General features: G+C 32.5%; 1 protein-coding gene across 1 annotated transcript in view; it reads right to left on the bottom strand.

Moving 5' to 3' along the window:
- Positions 1–1,403: 1,403 nt before the first annotated feature.
- LOC134681363 (uncharacterized) overlaps positions 1,404–22,354 on the bottom strand; it is a 33,248-nt gene continuing 12,297 nt past the window's right edge. Inside the window, exons 5-6 of the mRNA XM_063540963.1 lie at positions 21,405–21,431; positions 1,404–4,438 (exon numbers count right to left, since the gene is read on the bottom strand). Of these exons, the coding sequence (XP_063397033.1) occupies positions 1,404–4,438; positions 21,405–21,431 (3,062 nt within the window). The remainder of the gene's footprint in view (positions 4,439–21,404; positions 21,432–22,354) is intronic.

The following is a 22,354-nucleotide window of genomic DNA, read 5'->3' on the forward strand; positions in this document are numbered from 1 at the left end:
ATGATGTTCATGGCTAACAGAAGTTACTTTTGCACACTATGATCAGACAATATAATGTTACCAAATTCTGTCCGTCTGTCATTCAGTTTTGTGTTTGGGACTTAATATGGGAATATATATTTGTTTATTAGTGTAAAATAATTGCTTGCAGATCTAGTTTACGTTTCATTCCAGTTGACTTACTTTTACTTTTACGGAATGTCATATCTCAGACTTAAAAAAAATATTTCACCATTTTATAAAGTATGATATTTTTTTTTCTATTTTTATCAACTTCATTGAAATTTAACACTGCATTCCCGATTCAGACATCAATCTCTGATGTGCGTTCTTAATGTACAGTAACCACTTCCTCAGGTCATCCTGCAAATCAAGATCCAACATGTATGGTGGTACTTCAGTCATGGATTTTAATACAGTGTCTACGTCGAACATGTTTATATCCTGTATGTAGTGCCACATTAAAGCTACACACTTCAATTGCAATTCAGTAACCATATCCGTAGGAATGCATGCCTCTAGAAATGCCGATTTAATGTCCAGTTCCTTATGGTCAACGTTTTCGAGTATCCACTGTACTAGTTTCACGTGTCCTTCTCTGCATACTTCAATCATAAGATTCTTCTTGTCAAAGTTCCTGCAATATCCTTGCTCAAGAAAGTAAAGTATAACGTTAAAGCTCTTATTGTCTAATAATCCACTTAGAACTTCCGATGCATTGTATGATTTATCTTGTAATTTTTCAAACAAAAAATCTATTACCCAGATGCTCCTTTCTGTATTATGTATATATTCGTGTGGATGTAAACATGCCTCAATGAAAGCTGTTAATATGTCAAGTTGGTCATTGTTTATTGTAAAAAATATATACTTCAAAAGATTATATTTTCCTTGTTTACAGCAGGAAATTAAAACTTTGTTAATGATAAATTGATCATCGGAAAATTTAAGGAGAATGAATTTCATAATATTGTCACCAACATAGTCCTTACACACAGTAGTCACTATTTTACGTGTATCTAAGGATTTATGGTCAATGTCTCTCAATAGATACGCACAAACAGATCTGTCAAGATCATACCCAATGCATGCATTAATTAAGGCCTCATTAATGTCTAAAACCTGGAAATATTTATGTAGCAACTTAATAGTTTCAATTTGACCATCTTTACACGCGTTGTTTAAAATATTTTGCTTATCAAATGAACTGACGCTTTCATTTTCCAAAAGCCAATTCACTACATTATAATGTCCCTGTTCAAGACATTGGTTCATTAGTTCTACTTTATCTTCTGTAATTAGATAATTTAAACAGTTTTGCAGTGTAAAAACAACTAATTTAAAAAACTTTTCACTTATCAGCCGAATAAAAATTACCTTATTACTTAATAGTTTCAACAACCCTAATATTTTGAATGTAAAGGTTTTATTAGATTTGTTTTAATAATCCACTTGACCATTTCTATCTTTCTAACTTGATATTTAGGATTTGACATCTTACCACATGCTAACATAAATAATTCCCTTTCGTCAATATCCAGAGATGTTTGTTCAAAAGAATAAATTATCCACTTTGCTACATCAATTTTGCCATATTTACATGCTGACAATAAAACTTTCTTTGCATCAACAGAAACATACGATTTGCAGTTTTCGTGAATCCATATTATTAACTCATAACATCTTTTTACATATGCCGTATCTAATATTTCCTTCATTTTTAATTCCGCCTTATCATCAGTACTATCCCAGACGAGGCTTACTATTTGCAATATTTGAGTAGAACACTTAACAGTGTAGTGTTCAGTCATAGATCTTAATACTTCAATTTCATTTAAACTTGTTAAGTCAGTCTTAATTATGATGCATTCTAATAGTTCTGCTCTTTCACATACTAAAGTTGAATCCATAATGCAATGCAAATCAAGCCGATTCAAATCAATGTTCATAACAAACCATTCTATAATATTGTACTTTCTAGTCTGGTATGCATGTTGACATACAACTTTCAAATCATATTGTTCATATCCGTATTTTCCAATTATAAATTTGACTATTTCCAACGTCTCAACCTCATCGTATGAGTCAAAAGACATACACACTGAAATAAGAGCCGACTGAATGTTAACATTGTGACTATTTTCCAAAATTAGTTTTGTGATATAACTATGCGCTTCTTTGCAAGCTAAATTCAATATCGATTCATTATTTATGCAAACTGGCAGAAAGGCTTCACAGACATAATCAGGAACGAACTGTTTTTGTAAGACTGCAACAACAATAGAATTAATTTCAGGGGAGGTGATGTCAACTTTAGAAAAAAGAAAATTAAACATGTCTTTATCGCAATAAAGATTGGTAATATCTTCACCTAAGAATATTTTTAGACATGAAATAGCATCAAAAGTTTTACATCTAGATGAAAGGTCCTTAACTGTATCAAACAAACGACATTGGCATGCAGCTTTTAAAATGACCTCAGTATTGACTAGTACTTCAAATCTTTCCATCAACCATTTTAGTGGCTTATACGATACAGATGTTAATCCTCCCACCCAATCCGTACTATAAAACGTCTTTAAAAGCAAGTTAACATCAAATGGTTTATTATTGTACATTGATAGTAAATACTCCAGTACAGGTTCGTTAAAAGCTTCATATGCTTTCCATAAACAAAACATAAGAAAAATACAGTTGTCATCATTGTAACTATGAACAACGGTATACATGTTACTCGGTTGTAATCCTAGTGTGGTAAGATTAAACCCGTGATCATGTAAAACAGTAATTTGTTTTTCCTTTACTAAATGTAACGTTGCTTTTACACATCTAACATCTTTAGTTGAACATATTTCATACAAAGATGTGATCAATACAGCTTTCATATAATTAGTTGTGATATAATTATTGCTTCTTTCGAGTACTTGCTTACACTTCTCTAATATAAAGTTATACATTGTAAACTGTCCTTCTGTGTTGGCAATTGCCACAAGAAAATTAAAGAGGAAAACGGGTTTGCTCATCATATGTTCATCACATCTATCGACTCCTTTCAACACCAATTTGCTCATATTTTCAAAAGATTTGACTAAATGATTGATATATTCATATATCTTGTTTGCCTTTTCAAAAGCTTCTAGTAAATCAGAAAATAGAAGATGAAAACTTTGTTGAAATATTTCGGTATCAACTACTTCACAAAGAAAACAATAAACATTACTTAGCAAGCCATATGAATTCCTAATTTTTGACAAATATATATCCACTAATCGATTAGCCAATAGTTTGTAACTATTTGGTGGAATTTTCAATATAACTTCTCCCTCTTTTTCTATGTATGCTTCTGATTTGACCATTTTCTTGAAAAACGACCAGCTTAGTAAAGGTATGATATTATTGATATGTCCTTCATCGATCTGAGCAAAAGATAAAATAACACTCTCCTGTAGTGTTGGATGGTGGAATCGGTATGACCTTTCATTTGGCTTAGTCACTAAATAACTTCCTTTAAGTTCAATGACTGCGTCTGGTATGTTGCATTTTTTAAGTATCACAGTCTTTTCATATATTGCAAGAATTATTTTTTCTACTTGTCCTCTATCCCAGTTCTCATCAGGGACAATACAATTTCCATTTATTGCTGTGTGCACCATAACTGCATACTGAATCATATACTTCCAATGATCGTCACCCTTGCGTCTAATGTCTTTCATTTCTTCTAGCATAGCCTCTGTTGGTCTGTCAAAAAATTTACTTCCAAGTTGAAAATATTTGGCATTATTTACAAACTGATGAATTGCTAATGGAAACCCTTTGACGGGACTCTCATTTGTTATTTTCCAGAATTCTTCTGACTTTAAAATGGTAAGACCATTGCAGTCGACAAATCCAGCTTCCACTTCAAAGTCAGCTTGACGAACAATTTTCATGTATTTTGTTAGAAAATCAGCTTTCTCTGACCGGTTAAGTTTAAATCTGTCAGAACTTAAATCAATACAGTCAAACTTAAATAACCTATGACTGTCAAATACCTCCCGACACTGTCGTTTTACTGTATCTCTTATGGTTATAATAACTTTAATGTTACCTTTACATACATATGCATGAACCTTGTCTAGAATTGGTGTATCTTTTTCTTTATTATAAATACAATTTGTTTCACCAAAAATATCGTCAAGTAAAACCACCACATTATCTTCTCTACTGACCATATCTTCCCATTCACCCAATGTATTCAGTTTGATACAGTTGTATGATATGTCGTCATTACAATACATATGAAGAACATGGCGACTGATCCGACTTTTCCCGGTACCTGCATATCCAGTTATCAACAAAACTCCGTTTTGTTTGAGAAGTAATAAGCCAACTTCTATAGCCTGAGTGATAACAAATGTACCCTCTCTTAAATCCTCCTCAATGAGAGCTTTAGTATCATCTAAAACAAAAATGAAACAAATTAATAAATAATCACCTTTAAAATGAATGTGGATAGGAAATTGTGAGAAAAAAATCAAAAGTTGTAAAAACACAAGTTAATCAAAATAGATACACCACACAACACCGCATAAATAATATCTTTTCTATACTTTTGGGAGATCACTGTGCCTTTTCGAAAATATAAGAAGAGTGCACACGCTGAAATGGCTCGCCTGCTATTTTTTCAACCTTATAATGATACACGTACACATACACATTAATCTCTACTACACAAATCACATAAACTTAACATGATCCAAGAAAATGAGGCTACGGTCAGATAAACCAAACTGGAAATACATGTTCACCTTACAATCATTTCATACAAAAAATATTATTGACCTATTGCTTAGTTTCTATGAAACAAACCTAGTAAGGACACTTTAATATAGACCAATGAACCATGAAATGAGATCAAGGACAGATGAACCATGCAGGACAGACATGTACACCTTACGACCGATATTTACATTAAATGAAATTGCTTACATCTATTGTAGTATAGTCTTAAGAACAAAAACAAACTTTACCATGCAAGTTTTATATTGACCAATCAATGAACCATGAAAATATGGTCGAGGTTAAATGATTCCTGACAGGAATACATATGCACCTTACAATCAGTTCAAACATCAAAATATAGTTCACTTATTGCTTCTAATTTAAGAATAAACAGTAATCACAGAGACGTGTATGGCCTTTTTGTAATTTTGATAATGGAAGTGTTGAAATTAAAAAAATAATACTTTAACATGTACGTTATGCATATATGTTTAAAGTCAAAGATCCATGACTGAAAGCATATGGCTGAACAATCTCAACGGAAGTTAGTTGTGCCAATGGTTACACAAATCCATACCAAATATCATTGAGCTATCATAAGCCGTTCCCTTAAAACAAACATAAACGCAAACATAACTTGGTAAAATATGTAAAAGTTTCAAAGTCAATGAACCATAATGAGGCAAAGGGCTTTATAATCATGATAATCTCTATGGAAACAAGACTTGTAAATCCATTACATTTGCATACTAAATATCAGTGGCTTAAAATTCGCAATTCATCTTAAACTTATCTAATCACCAACTAATACATATATATAAATTAAGCAAATGTCTCTCTTTATGTGAATTTGAATAATGTTTTGGTATTTTTGTCTTATAGCTCTTCAACGGTTTTGGTACTTATACAACTTTTTGGCTTTGTGCGTTCCTGATGAGGTAAATCTTTAAAAGCGATTCGGACGGATGAAATTATTAAACATGTCGTTTTCAATTTTTGTTTTGGTTTTCAAAGTCAATAGACCATGACTGAGGGGGGCGGGGCCTAATAATCTCCATGGAAATGAGATGTGCTAATGCTTATACAACTGAATACCAATTAAAAGCGGCCTTTCCCGAATGGTTCATCTTAAACTTACCTAATCACAAACAAATACATATAAACTAAGGAAAATATTCGAAGTCTTCATTGTTTCCCCGTTTATGTCTCGTCTTGGAGTGTCAAAAATCAAGACATACAAATTGACCCACATTTGTATGTCTCGATTTTTTACACTGTCAAGACGAGACATAAACGGGGAAACAATGAAAACTTAACACGGAGCAATGACCAGTTGAAATGAGGTCAACGCAAAGTTAAAAAGTTACTGACATGCACATCGTAAAATAATTCTATACCAAATCTCTTGCATTGAGCATTTGAACAAAAACAACAGATAACACCTATCAGATTGTCATGTTGATTTTACAATCTTTCCATACACCAAATATTGTAGACTTAATTAGCTTAATTCATATTTTTGATTTCAAGGAGTCACTGAATCATTAAAATAAAGTCAAAGACAATAGACATGAGACGAACGGAAACTTCATGACATAATTAGGCATCTATTAACAAAATATGAATAATCTAGGTCTTACACCTTCTAAGATATAAAGCTTTAGTTAACGCCGCCACGGATCACTATCCCTACGTCGGGCTTTCTGCCACATGCTCGTAAAACATTAGAGGGAAAAAAATCAAAGCGCTGTCAGCACTGTCGGCAGTTAACCAAAAACCAAGGCAAACACAATTATGAAAACTGTGGCAATGATGCTTCAATTTTGTTTTTAAAGATTTAAAAGCACAAACATTAAACATTCATATATAATTGTACAATTATGTTCATTTAATGAATTAATCATTAAATAAGGCAAATAATTCATATTTTATCAAGGTTTTCAAAAGCAACCCATAAATCAAGTATACTTTTTTTCATGATCATGAGTCTGCAGTGGTACAAGTTCTCAATGATTCCAGTTCTTCTAGTTGATAGTTAACGTTCGTATTAGTTGACTGTTAGTAGTACGAGCGTGTAAAAGTATGAATGGACTTGCTTCCCTGGAAAGACAACTGAGTTTGTGTTCTACAATACAAACGTTACGAGACACAAATCAGACAAATGTTTACTACTACAGGAATCAATGGTGAGGTCTGACTGACCTGTCCATAGTAAATGTAAATGACTCCCACCTTCACCCCAAGTCCCTGAATAAATCAATAAAATTTCATAATTAACAAAAAATAATTGTAACATAATGCTGTTACGAAGTCTACCAAACAAAGCTCCCATAATTATCCATTCTCATGGTCGCCTGGCATTGGGCAAAGTCTAGAACACATTGGTTAGGTCTAACAAAATGATATGCATATGTGACGCCTATATGAGATTGACCTTGTATGTCATTCAATCTTTTGAAATGACAAACAGGAATGAATATGGTTTAGTAGTTGGTATCTCAATCTTTTACAAGTTCTCAAAACACACATAAGAGGGTGTGGGGTGACCCTAGGGACTATCCCTATATTTCATTTGATTTATTATATTGTCCCATACATGAATATATATGGTTAAAGGGTGGGGAACAAATTCTCAAACAGGAAAGATTACAGTGGCCATACGAACTCCACCTATATTTCATATGATTTGTTAAATTGTCCCATACATGAATATATATGGTGTAGGGATGGGCATCTCGACAGTTTCAAAGTTCCCAAACAAGAGGGGTTGGGTGAACCCAGGAATTCCCCTTCATAAGTCTGTTGGACTTGTGTTTTATCCAATTTGTACTTAAACAAATAAAATATATTCAAACTAAATACCCTGTATTTCATTTGATTAGTTATATTGTCCCATACATGAATACATATGGTTTAGGGTGGGGATCTCGACTGTTTCCAAGTTCTTAAACAGGAGATGATGGAGTGACCCTTGGGACATCCCCTATATTTCATTTGATTAGTTATATAGTTTAATACATTAAGGTATATGGTTGAGGGTGGGGATCTTATCCCTTTCAAAGCTATAAAACAGGAGGGAATAGAGTGTCCCAAAGGCACATACATATCATATGATTTGCTTACATTCAGGTATCATATAATCTAGTTACACTATTTGTGTAAAATAAGAAACTTTCGGCTATTTTACCTGACCCATCAAAATTTAGAAAAAATATATCAATTGAAATTGCAGTAATATGTTTACCCTTTAGAAGCATATAACATGCATAACCAACATTTATCACTGATAAAGAAAATGTATACTGTCACCAGGTCTGACCAGGACCATATATATTGTTAGATAAACTGTTCCCAGCTGTCACATTGTATTGGATTTTGACATTAAAATTGGTCAAAAAGTAATTTTGAGTTTCTGTACAAAATATGTTTTTTCTTTCTTTTGCATATATCTTTTGGTTTTCAATTTTAGTGCTTATATTTATTTACCATACATAAATGTATTTTGTCATCTGTCTGAAAATTTTTTGATGTTTTAGATGATCGCCAAAACCCGGAATTACCCTTATTCGCTTCCGGAATCGGGCCCGATATTGTAACTTTTCTTCTCACGGTGGATATTTTGTTTCAATGTTGTTTTTTTCAGATACGATTTTCTAGAATTTACACATTATTTGTAGGTATAAAGCTAGCGGTTGACATCGCTGTCACGAATAATAATAATGAAAATACGTTTTGAGATCGTTTATAAGGAGACTTTGGTAAAAAGGTTTGCAAAGATATTTTCTGTATACATGGTATATTTCCTCTCAGGTCTGGCATGTCGGGCGTAGCTAGTAAACAAGTCGAAAGTCTGACTGCAAAAGTGAAAGGTCGCAGACCTCGGACAACCGCTAATTTGAACCCCTGCCTCTAAGTTGAAAAGATACAAAAAAATCGTCTTATAATTTAAAATTGCCGCCAACAGCATGAGCAGTGTTTTGAATTATTTTAATATATTAATGACGTAGTTGACTACGTATTGACGTCAAAAAATATTACTACGCCTTTTGCCATTTGGGAAATCTAAACTACTTGTCTTTAGAGATTTTCGGCGATCAAATGTTGCATACATTTGTTCTTTGACATCTTAGCCAAAATATCAGGTAATAATAAACCACATAAGGATTCCTAATGTGCTCTACTTCCTATATGCAACTTCAAATCTTTTAAGTAATTCGACGATCATTGAAGGTTTTTCTAGTCATATTTTTTGTCATCAGGAATTAAAAGTATGAATAAACTGTCCAATTAGTTAAATATAACATAATATCCAGCTAGATAATAACCATGTCACGTACTTCAGCATTTATAGGGTAGAACACAAACTTAGGATGCTCGCATAAGGCAGCCTCACTGCATAAAAATCAAACATTGATAGACTTAGCATATCAAAGAAACCAAGAATTTAACTTTTGGTGAAATTAAAGAAAGCCTTAGGTTAATATAGGACCCTTTGACCTCTCTGTAGTGTTATCTAATACATAATGAAAATAAATACAGGTTTAGATTCAGCATTTCAAAGAACCCTATATATATTCAGTGTATGTGGTAATAAAACACACTTCATCGTTGGACCCCAATTTGCATCAAATTGAAAACTGGGTAACAAGAGCAGCATTAAAGTATTCCGGTTGCCAACATCAATATCCTGCATCAGGTATTTTAGTCGCAATAAGTATGGTTTTGATTATTGTCTTGACTGCGATGAAAAAACGTAGAGGGTCTTGATGCTTCAACCATATGTGTACTTTTCCCAGATCTGAGTCCTATTTATTGTCCCTTCTTATTTTCAAATATGTGCACATAGGCTGATTGTTACTGTCCGTATTGCTGTGTGTTTGTTTTAGTAATGCAAGAACTTCCAACGTTTTCTTTCTTCAGTTTGTCAGAACAGTTTTTAGCATTATTATGTTTGTTTCACTAAAACTAATAAAATCAAGATAAAGTTATAAAATCAGGCAGAATTCAGATCTTGTTCACCTCTACATTTTTGTGTCGATTTGCGATAATTGAACATCAATAAGCTGCTACATCGCATTCATGGTGCAAATCTGCATTTTTTAAGTTTCGCGTCCTTCAAAAATATTTCCATTCCTGATCAGTTGAAATAAAATTGGTAATACCGCTATAGAAGATATTATATATTTTTTTCTGTTGTTTCTCTTTTTGAGATCACAAAATCATGAAAATGTCTACTTCTCTTTTCAAATTTCCTCACAAATGAAATGTTCATCCGCAGGTGAATAACAAATATTGGTCATACATGTACCATACACTTATGTGTATGTTTTGAATGAGAGATACAGTTTTGAAAAGAACTAACAGAAGGGTTGTTGAGAGGCACATTTGATTTTCTTAAGGTTCAGTCTATTAAATTTAAAGTTTGCAGGAAGTTCACTAAAAGTCGCTAGAAAGTAGCAACACACTATGTGAGGATATTAAAGTTCGCCAGAGGTTCACAACAAATAGTCACATGCAATAAGGCTTGCTACAAACTATATATAAAGGCTTTTTAACTTTGCAGCAAAGCTGCCAGAACCTTCAGTTGTATGGCTAAAAGTCGAAGTGAAGTTGCCACAAATTATTTGCAGCAACATTAGTGCTGTGTTTGCGGCAACAAATCGCCAGAAGGCTTCTTTTTCAGAAAGGGCACATATGTTTTGCTCAAATTTATGTCTGGTTTAAAGGTTTATTCAAACAGAATACTAGTCTGTTATATGTATTAATCACTTTGGCATTTACACATGAAACATCCCTTGGTACAGGATCATAAAATCCAAGTGATGGAAATCACTCATGGAAAGATTAGAAGGGTAGTTTAAATAATTTCATATTAAGGTATGGTGGGGGGAAATTAATATTTAACCAGATGCTTCGCAGGGCGTAGCTTTATACGACCGCAGAGGTTGAACCCTGAACGGTTGGGGCAAGTATGGACACAACATTCAAGCTGGATTCAGCTCTAAATTTGGATTGTGATTAAATAGTTGACACAGCATAGGTTTCTGACACAGAATGAATGTGTTCTAATGAACTTAAAATTTTTGTTTTCTCTTAGAGCAATTCACTATGCTGTTGAATATTGATCCTCTCAAAATAATGTTTGAAGAAAGTTTCTTTTTATTTATGAAATTTCAAATGAGAAAAATTGAACCCAATTTTTTTAATCACATCCCCCTTTCCCTTATTCCAAAACTAATCTCAATTAAAATTTCTAATGGAGTTTGCAACAATAACTACTCATTTAAATACATCATAAAATAAACTGTAAATAAAATGTAAAACTAGAGGCTCTAAAGAGCCTGTGTCGCTCACCTTGGTATATGTGAATTAAACAAAGGAAGCAGACAGTTCATGACAAAATTGTGTTTAGGTGATTTTGGTGTGTTTGTACATCTTACTTTACTAAACATTCTTGCTGCTTACAATCATCTCTATCTATAATGAACTTGTCCGTGTAGTTTCAGTGGAAAATGTTAGTAAAAATTCACAAATTTTATGAAAATTGTTAAAAATTGATTATAAAGGACGATAACTTCATAGGGGGTCAATTGACCATTTTGGTCATTTTGACCTATTTTTTAGTCTTAAATTGCTGTATATTATTGCTGTTTACAGTTTATCTCTATCTATAATAATATTCAAGATAATAACCCAAAACAGCAAAATTTCCTTAAAATCACCAATTTAGGGGCAGCAACCTTACAACCAGTTGACCCATTCATCTTAAAATTTCAGGGCAGATAGATTTTGACCAGATAAACAATTTGCCCCTTGTCAGATTTGCTCTAAATGCTTTGGTTTTTGAGTTATAAGCCAAAAACTGCATTTTACCCCTATGTTCTATTTTTAGCCATGGCGGCCATCTTGGTTGGTTGGCCGGGTAAAAAAACACAAATTTTAAACTAGATACATCAATGTTGATTGTTGCTAATTTTGGTTTAATTTGGCCCAGTAGTTTCAGAGGAGAAGATTTTTGTAAAAGATATGGAAATTTACGAAAAAAGGTTAAAAATTGACTATAAAGGGCAATAACTCCTAAAGGGGTCAACTGACCAATTTGGTCATGTTGACTTATTTGTAAATCTTACTTTGCTGAACATTATTGCTGTTTACAGTTTATCTCCATCTATAATAATATTCAAGATAATGACCAAAAACAGTAAAATTTCCTTAAAATTACCAATTCAGTGGCAGCAACCCAACAACGGGTTGTCTGATTCATCTGAAAATTTCATGGCAGATAGATCTTCACCTGATAAACAATTTTACCCCATGTCAGATTTGCTCTAAATGCTTTGGTTTTTGAGTTATAAGCCAAAAACTGCATTTTACCCCTATGTTCTATTTATAGCCATGGCGGCCATCTTGGTTGGTTGGCCGGGTAAAAAAACACAAATTTTAAACTAGATACATTAATGATGATTGTGGCCAAGTTTGGTTAAATTTGGCCCAGTAGTTTCAGAGGAGAAGATTTTTGTAAAAGTTAACGCCGGACGCAGGACGACGACGGACGACGACGACGACGACGGACGACGACAGACGCCGGACGCAAAGTGATGAGAAAAGCTCACTTGGCCCTTCGGGCCAGGTGAGCTAAAAACTGCTTGTTATCACTGAATGGTAAAGATTATTTAAATTTATCAGTTGGTAGTAAAAAGTGAACATACATTGTATATTGTATATAACAAAGATTTAAGTTGATTCTGGACAAAGAAAGATAACTCCAATTAAAAAAAATTCTTGCAATAAGATATTTCTTGCTTACTATTTTGGACAAAGAAAGATAACTCTAATTAAAAAAAAAATTGCTATTTCACAATATTGTGAAATTAGATATTTCTTGCCATTGCACAATACTGTGCAATTGAAAAGACTTGCTATTCCACAATACTTAATATAATAATTTTAGATCCTGATTTGGACCAACTTGAAAACTGGGCCCATAATCAAAAATCTAAGTACATGTTTAGATTCAGCATATCAAAGAGGCCCAAGAATTTATTTTTTGTTAAAATCAAACTTAGTTTAATTTTGGACTCTTTGGACCTTAATGTAGGCCAATTTGAAAACGGGACCAAAAATGAAGAATCTACATACACAGTTAGATTTGGCATATCAAAGAACCCCATTTATTTAATTTTTGATGAAATCAAAAAAGTTTAATTTTGGACCCCGATTTGGGCCAACTTGAAAACTGGGCCAATAATAAAAAATCTAAGTTCAATTTTAAATTCAGCATATCAAAGAACCCAACCGATTAATTTTTTGTCAAAATCAAACGAAGTTTAATTTTTGACCCTTTGGACCTTAATGTAGACCAATTTGAAAACAGGACTAAAAGTTAAAAATCTACATACACAGTTAGATTCGGCATATCAAAGAACCCCAATTATTCAATTTTGATGAAATCAAACAAAGTTTAATTTTGGACCTTTTGGGCCCCTTATTCCTAAACTGTTGGGACCAAAACTCCCAAAATCATTACCAACCTTCCTTTTATGGTCATAAACCTTGTGTTTAAATTTCATAAATTTCTATTTACTTATACTAAAGTTATGGTGCGAAAACCAAGAAAATGTTTATTTGGGTCCCTTTTTGGCCCCTAATTCCTAAACTGTTGGGACCTAAACTCCCAAAATCAATACCAATCTTCCTTTTGTGGTCATCAACATTGTGTTTAAATTTCATTATTTTCTATTCACTTAAACTAAAGTTATTGTGCGAAAACCAAGAATAATGCTTATTTGGGCCCTTTTTTGGCCCCTAATTTCTACACTGTTGAAACCAAAACTCCCAAAATCAATCCCAACCTTTCTTTTGTGGTCATAAACCTTGTGTCAAAATTTCATAGATTTCTATTAACTTAAACTAAAGTTATAGTGCGAAAACCAAGAAAATGCTTATTTGGGCTCTTTTTGGCCCCTAATTCCTAAAATGTTGGGACCAAAACTCCCAAAATCAATACCAACCTTCCTTTTGTTGTCATAAACCTTGTGATAAAATTTTAAAGATTTATATTCACTTTTACTAAAGTTAGAGTGCGAAAACTAAAAGTATTCGGACGACGACGACGACGACGACGCAGACGACTACGCCAACGTGATAGCAATATACGACGAAATTTTTTTCAAAATTTGCGGTCGAATAAAAAAACAAATAAAATGCAAATCATAACTTCTAATGACAATGAATGATTGATGGGTAATAAACTGTTAAACAATGGTTTGTTATAATTAAAAGTTCTAAAATTTTAAAACTGTTTCAAGCCAATTCCTGATAAAAAAAAAGTTAACTAATCTAAACTGTTGATTAATTACAGATGATTATACGAAATGTAGCAAGTGAATTATAGGCCCTACTTGAATACCTTTTATATATTCATATTTATATTCATATTTCATTTCTAGCTCACCTGGCCCAAAGGGCCAAGTGAGCTTTTCTCATCACTTTGAGTCCAGTGTCGTCGTCGTTAACATTAAAAAATTCTTCTCCTCTGAAACTACTGGGCCAATATGAACCAAACTTGGCCACAATCATCATTAGGGTATTTTGTTTAAAAAATGTGTCCGGTGACCTGGCCAACCAACCAAGATGGCCGTCATGGCTAAAAATAGAACATAGGGGTTAAATGCAAAAACTAAACCAGATGCTCCGCAGGGCGTAGCTTTATACGACCGCAGAGGTTGAACCCTGAAAGGTTGGGGCAAGTATGGACACAACATTTAAGCTGGATTCAGCTCTAAATTTGGATTGTGATTTAACAGCATAGGTTTCTGACACAGAATGAATGTGTTCTAATGAACTTAAACTTTTGTTTTTTCTTAGAGCAATTCACTATGCTGTTGAATATTAATCCTCTCAAAAAAATGTTTGAAGAAATTTTCTTTTTATTTATGAAATTTCAAATGAGAAAAATTGAACCCAATTTTTAATCACATCCCCCTTTCCCTTATTCCAAAACTAATCTCAATTAAAATATTCTAATGGAGTTTGCAACAATAACTACTCATTTAAATACATCATAAAATATTAAGATGTAAAAAAACTGCTTGTTATCACTGAATGGTAAAGATTATTTAAATTTATCAGTTGATAGTAAAAAGTGAATATACATTGTATATTGTATATAACAAAGATTTAAGTTGATTCTGGACAAAGAAAGATAACTCTTATTAAAAAAAAATCTTGCAATAAGATATTTCTTGCTTCCTTTTCTGGACAAAGAAAGATAACTCTAATTAAAAAAAAATTTGCTATTTCACAATATTGTGAAATTAGATATTTCTTGCCATTGCACAATACTGTGCAATTGAAAAGACTTGCTATTGCCCAATACTTAATATAATAATTTTAGATCCTGATTTGGACCAACTTGAAAACTGGGCCCATAATCAAAAATCTAAGTACATGTTTAGATTCAGCATATCAAAGAGGCCCAAGAATTTAATTTTTGTTAAAATCAAACTTAGTTTAATTTTGGACACTTTGGACCTTAATGTAGGTAGGCCAATTTGAAAACGGGACCAAAAATGAAGAATCTACATACACAGTTAGATTTGGCATTTCAAAGAACCCCATTTGTTCAATTTTTGATGAAATCAAATAAAGTTTAATTTTGGACCCAGATTTGGACCAACTTGAAAACTGGGCCAATAATCAAGAATGTAAGTACATTTTTAGATTCAACATATCAAAGAACCCAACCGATTCATGTTTTGTCAAAATCAAACTAAGTTTAATTTTGGACCCTTTGGACCTTAATGTAGACCAATTTGAAAACAGGACCAAAAATGAAGAATCTACATACACAGTTAGATTTGGCATATCAAAGAACCCCAATTATTCAATTTTGATGAAATCAAACAAAGTTTAATTTTGGACCCTTTGGGCCCCTTTTTCCTAAACTGTTGGGACCAAAACTCCCAAAATCAATACCAACCTTCCTTTAATGGTCATAAACCTTGTGTTTAAATTTCATAGATTTCTATTTACTTATACTAACGTTATGGTAAAATGCTTATTTGGGTCCCTTTTTGGCCCCTAATTCCTAAACTGTTGGGACCTAAACTCCCAAAATCAATACCAATCTTCCTTTTGTGGTCATTAACATTGTGTTTAAATTTCATTGATTTCTATTTACTTAACCTAAAGTTATTGTGCAAAAACCAAGAATAATGCTTATTTGGGCACTTTTTTGGCCCCTAATTCCTAAACTGTTGAAACCAAAACTCCCAAAATCAATCCCAACCTTTCTTTTGTGGTCATAAACCTTGTGTCAAAACTTCATAGATTTCTATTAACTTTAACTAAAGTTATAGTGCGAAAACCAAGAAAATGCTTATTTGGGCCCTTTTTGGCCCCATATTCCTAAAATGTTGGGACCAAAACTCCCAAAATCAATACCAGCCTTCCTTTTATGGTCATAAACCTTGTGTTAAAATTTCATAGATTTCTATTTACTTTTACTAAAGTTAGAGTGCGAAAACTAAAAGTATTCGGACGACGACGACGACACCAACGTGATAGCAATATACGACAAAAAATTTTTCAAAATTTGTGGTCGTATAAAAACTGCTTGTTATCACTGAATGGTAAAGATTATTTAAATTTATCAGTTGGTAGTAAAAAGTGAATATACATTGTATATTGTATATAACAAAGATTTAAGTTGATTCTGGACAAAGAAAGATAACTCCAATTAAAAAAAAATATTGCAATAAGATATTTCTTGCTTACTATTTTGGACAAAGAAAGATAACTCTTATTAAAAAAAAAATTGCTATTTCACAATATTGTGAAATTAGATATTTCTTGCCATTGCACAATACTGTGCAATTGAAAAGACTTGCTATTCCACAATACCTAATATAATAATTTTAGATCCTGATTTGGACCAACTTGAAAACTGGGCCCATAATAAAAAATCTAAGTACATGTTTAGATTCAGCATATCAAAGAGGCCCAAGAATTAATTTTTTGTTTAAATCAAACTTAGTTTAATTTTGGACTCTTAATGTAGGCCAATTTGAAAACGGGACCAAAAATGAAGAATCTACATACACAGTTAGATTTGGCATATCAAAGAACCCCATTTGTTCAATTTTTGATGAAATCAAAAAAGTTTAATTTTGGACCCCGATTTGGACCAACTTGAAAACTGGGCCAATAATAAAAAATCTAAGTTCATTTTTAGATGCAGCATATCAAAGAACCCCAAGGATTCAATTTTTGTTAAAATCAAACTAAGTTTAATTTTGGACCCTTTGGACCTTAATGTAGACCAATTTGAAAACGGGACCAAAAGTTAAGAATCTACATACACAGTTAGATTCGGCATATCAAAGAACCCCAATTATTCAATTTTGATGAAATCAAACAAAGTTTAATTTTGGACCCTTTGGGCCCCTTTTTCCTAAACTGTTGGGACCAAAACTCCCAAAATCAATACCAACTTTCCTTTTATGGTCATTAACCTTGTGTTTAAATTTCATAGATTTCTATTTACTTATACTAACGTTATGGTGCGAAAACCAAGAAAAATCCTTATTTGGGTCCCTTTTTGGCCCCTAATTCCTGAACTGTTGGAACCTAAACTCCCAAAATCTATACCAATCTTCCTTTTGTGGTCATAAACAATATGTTTAAATTTCATTGATTTCTATAAATTTAAACTAAAGTTATTGTGCGAAAACCCAGAATAATGCTTATTTGGGCCCTTTTTTGGCCCCTAATTCCTAAACTGTTAAAACCAAAACTCCGCAAATCCATCCCAACCTTTCTTTTGTGGTCATCAACCTTGTGTCAAAATTTCATAGATTTCTGTTAACTTAAACTAAAGTTATAGTGCGAAAACCAAGAAAATGCTTATTTGGGCCCTTTTTGGCCCCTAATTCCTAAAATGTTGGGACCAAACCTCTCAAAATCAATACCAACCTTCCTTTTATGGTCATAAACCTTGTGTTAAAATTTCATAGATTTCTATTCACTTTTACTAAAGTTAGAGTGCGAAAACTAAAAGTATTCGGACGACGACGACGACAACGACGACGCCGACGCCAACGTGATAGCAATATACGACGAAATTTTTTTCAAAATTTGCAGTCGTATAAAAACCAAAGCATTTAGAGCAATTCTGACAAGGGGCAAAATTGAAAATCTATTTGCCTTGAAATTTTCAGATGGATCAGACAACCCATTGTTAGTTGCTGCCCCTAGATTGGTAATTTTAGAGAAATTTTTGCCGTTTTTTGTTTTTATCTTGAATATTATTATATAAAGAGATAAACTGTAAACAGCAATAATGTACAGGAAAGTAAGACATAAAAAAAGTCAACATCATCACAATGGTTAATGAACCCCCTAAGCAGTTATTGTCCTTTATAGTCAATTTTTAACAATTTTCAGAAATTTTGGAAATTTCTACTAACATTTTCCACTGAAAAATGGGCCAAGTTCATTTTAGATAGAGATAATTGTAAGCAGCAAGAATGTTCAGTAAAGTAAGATGTACAAACACATCACCAACACCAAAACACAGTTTTGTCATGAATCCATCTGCGTCCTTTGTTTAATATTTACATAGATCAAGGTGAGCGACACAGGTTCTTTAGATCCTCTAGTCTTTTAATATTCTTGGTCATGTTGTTAATCCATTTATCATTTATCTTTCAGATATAATTTACAGAATCACTTTATGTAATGTAGATCAAAAGTTATATAATATATATAAATGGGCAATAAATAAATCTATCATCCTTACATATATTATCTAATATACATGATATATATACATTTGTGCATTCAATTATGAGGTCAAATATTTGTGTATTGGGATGTTTATTGAGGGATCTGTATAACTATGTAAGACTGAGGATGATAAGTAATGTGGTCAATTTGATTGACAGTTTAGGAGGTGGGGCATTGTAAAGGTCTACCTTGTCTCTGATTGTTTAGTGATAATGACAGTTGTCAATCATACTAGTATTGTATCAATACCCAATTACCTAATCAAAATGTTTTTAAAAAAAGCCTGCACATCAACACACCTTAATGACATACATTCTTGAATGAACCGAAACAATAATATAAAATTGAGAAGGGAAATGGGAAATGTATCAAAGAGACAACAACCCGACCATAGAAAAAACAACAGCAGAAGGTCACCAATAGGTCTTCAATGTAAGGAGAAATTCCTGCACCCGGAGGCGTCCTTCAGCTGGCCCCTAAACAAATATATACTAGTTCAGTGATAATAAACGCCATACTAATTTCCGAATTGTACACACGAAACTAAAATTATAATAATACAAGACTAACAAAGACCAGAGGCTCCTGACTTGGGACAGGCGCAAAAATGTGGCGGGGTTAAACATGTTAATGAGATCTCAACCCTCCCCCTATACCTCTAGCCAATGTAGAAAAGTAAACGCATAACAATACGTACATTTAAAATTCAATTCAAGAGAAGTCCAAGTCTGATGTCAGAAGATATCACCAAAGAAAATAAACAAAATGACAATTATACATAAATTACAACAGACTACTAGCAGTTAACTGACATGCCAGCTCCAGACTTCAATTAAACTGATTGAAAGATTATGATTTCATCATATGAATATCAGGCATAATCCTTCCCGTTAGGGGTTTAGTATCATACCATCATAAAATATATGAGAAGAACATAACCCGTGTCATACTAACAACTGTTTTTTGAATAAATGTGTTAAGTTCCGATGCAAAGACCCTATAAGTGAATCAATATTAATGCCAAAATATGCAATCTTTAATGACCTGACAACAGTATCGTAACTATATTCCTTCTTAATAAGTCTATTTAAAGGTTTTGTTAGTTTCTGCGCTGAATACTGACATTTTTGTGCTTTATAAAGAATATTTCCATAAAAAATTGGATGTGAAATACCTAAACTTATAAGAAGTCTGCATGTTGAGCTATATTTAGGAATGATGTCCTTATACTGATGATAAAATTTAGTAAATATTTTGACTAGTTAGTGATATCGAAAACCCTAGTGTAATAATTTTTCAGTAGTACATAAATTTCTCTCGTTAAAATCTATAACATTGTTACATACACGAGCGAATCGTACAAGTTGAGATATATAAACACTGTAAGATGGTGACAAGGGAACGTCACCATCTGAAAATGGATAATTAACGATAGGAAATGAAAAATCATCTCTTTTACTATAAGTTTAAGTATTTAGCTTTCCGATAGTGATATAGATATCAAGATCAAGGCAAGGGCAGGGGACATTGTTAGTATTAGCTTTATTAAAAGTAAGTTCAACAGGATAAATTTCTTTAGTATACATACTGAAGTCGTCATTATTGAGAGCCAAAATGTCATCCAAATATCTAACATTTTTATTAAATTTGTGTATCAGATGTTGGTTCGATGGGTCTTTGCTGATTTTTGACATAAATTGTAACTCATAGCAATACAAAAACAAGTCCGCAATAAGTGGTGCACAGTTAGTCCCCATTGGAATTCCAATAACCTGACGATATACGGAATCTCCAAAGCCAACACAAATGTTATCTAGTAAAAATTCAAGGGCATATATATAGTATCAAAGCATGTCCAATTCACATAGTTTTTTTTATTTATTGCTACTAAAAAATGACCTGAAAGAGTTTGAGCATATGTATTCACATTCTGACTTTTTAAATGCCCATTCAATTAGGTGGGTGAATTTTTTCTTAATAAGAATGTGAGGCAATGTGGTATAAAGGGTAGAAAAATCAAAACTTTGAACAGATTCAAAATCACCAATATAAGCATGCAATTTATCAAGTACTTCCAACGAGTTCTTGACACTCCAAAAGTAATTATTTCCACTATTTCCGAAAACCCTATTTGAACAATTTATTATCAGGTTTTTTATTGTACCAAGTGTACTGGTAAGAAGAATAGACAATTTAGTTGTGGAACAATGGCTTGAAGTAGAAATAAATCTAAATTTGTAAGGTGTTTTGTGGAGCTTTGGAAGCCAATACATAGTTGAGACTTTCATTTTATTTGGTGCTGCTTGTAAAGCGGAAACTAAAAGTTAATGTTTGTTACAGATGTGGTTTTCTGAAAATGGAGTCAGTCGGAATGTTGGTGAATTGGTCATTTCTTTTTTCAGAACCTCAATGTAAAATTTACATCAAACAATAATAATATTATAAACAGCTTTATCGGCCAGGGCTATTCCCATTTTTTTCAGTTTGTATGTGTATTATGTGCACATACATGAGAACCATAGGGAACTATATTTCAGTGTGAATACATTTAGTAACAGTATCTAACCTGTCGTGTTGTTAGAAAGGCTAGTACCTTCGTAAAGATTTAGAACAAGTTCTAATCTTTCCAAAAACAGAAATCTGAATGTCAATGGTTGTGTGTTGGTTGGTATAAAGCAGACTTGAGCATATTTGTAGTTTTTTTCATAAGAATACCTGTTTTTCATATCAATTAATTATTTTAGTATTTAAAAAAACTTGTAGCTTAAAGGACTGTAAAAAGTGTTGTAAAATTTATCAATTAGGAAAAAATGACAGATTTCAATCATAATTATAGGTTTTAAAAAAATATTTACCCTGCAGTCTTTTACGTTTTCTTCCTTCTACAATAAGCAAAAGTTTTAAGATTACTTATGTGCTAATTACATAGATTATTCAGATGAAATAGCCACTTCATTGTACTCTAAATGTTTTTTGTTCAAATATAACATTGAACTTTTTTTTTTTTACTTACATGTATAAATGTATGTGTATCTAAGTGTCTGAAAATTTCAGAGCAGATAGATCTTTACATGTTAAACAATTTAACCCATGTTAGATTTTCTCTAAATGCTTTGGTTTCAGCATGTTCAGAGATATAAGCCAAAATCTATATTTTACCCCTCTGTTCTATTTTTAGCCATGGCGGCTATCTTGGTTTGTTGGTCAGGGCATGTCACACATTTTTTTAACAAGATACCCCAGTGCTGATTGTGGCTAAGTTTGGTTAAATTTGGCCAAGTAGTTTCAGAGGAGAAGTTTTTTTTGAAAGAATACTAAAAATTTTGAAAAATGGTTAAACATTGACTATAAAGGGCAATAACTCCTTCAGGGGACAACTGACAATTTTAGTCATGTTAACTTAATTGTAGATCTTACTTTGCTGAATATTATTGCTGTTTACAGTTTATTTCTATCTATAAAAATATTTAAGATAATAACCCAAAACAGCAAAATTTCCCTTAGATTACCAATTCAGGTGCAGCAACCCAACACCCGTTGTACGATTCATCTGAAAATTTCAGGGAAGATAGATCTTTACCTGATAAACAATTTTACTCCCTGTCAGTTTTGCTCTAAATGCTTTGGTTTCAGAGCTATAAACCAAAATCTACATTTTACCCCAATGTTCTATTTTTAGCCATGGCGGCAATCTTTTGTTGGATGGCCGGGTCACTCCACACATTTTTAAAACTAGATACCCTTATGATGATTATGGCATAATTTGGTTTACTTTGGCCCTGTAGTTTCAGAGGAGAAGATTTTT

The sequence above is a fragment of the Mytilus trossulus genome, chromosome 8 (assembly GCF_036588685.1).
Source record: "Mytilus trossulus isolate FHL-02 chromosome 8, PNRI_Mtr1.1.1.hap1, whole genome shotgun sequence".
In the NCBI taxonomy this organism is placed as follows: domain Eukaryota; kingdom Metazoa; phylum Mollusca; class Bivalvia; order Mytilida; family Mytilidae; genus Mytilus; species Mytilus trossulus.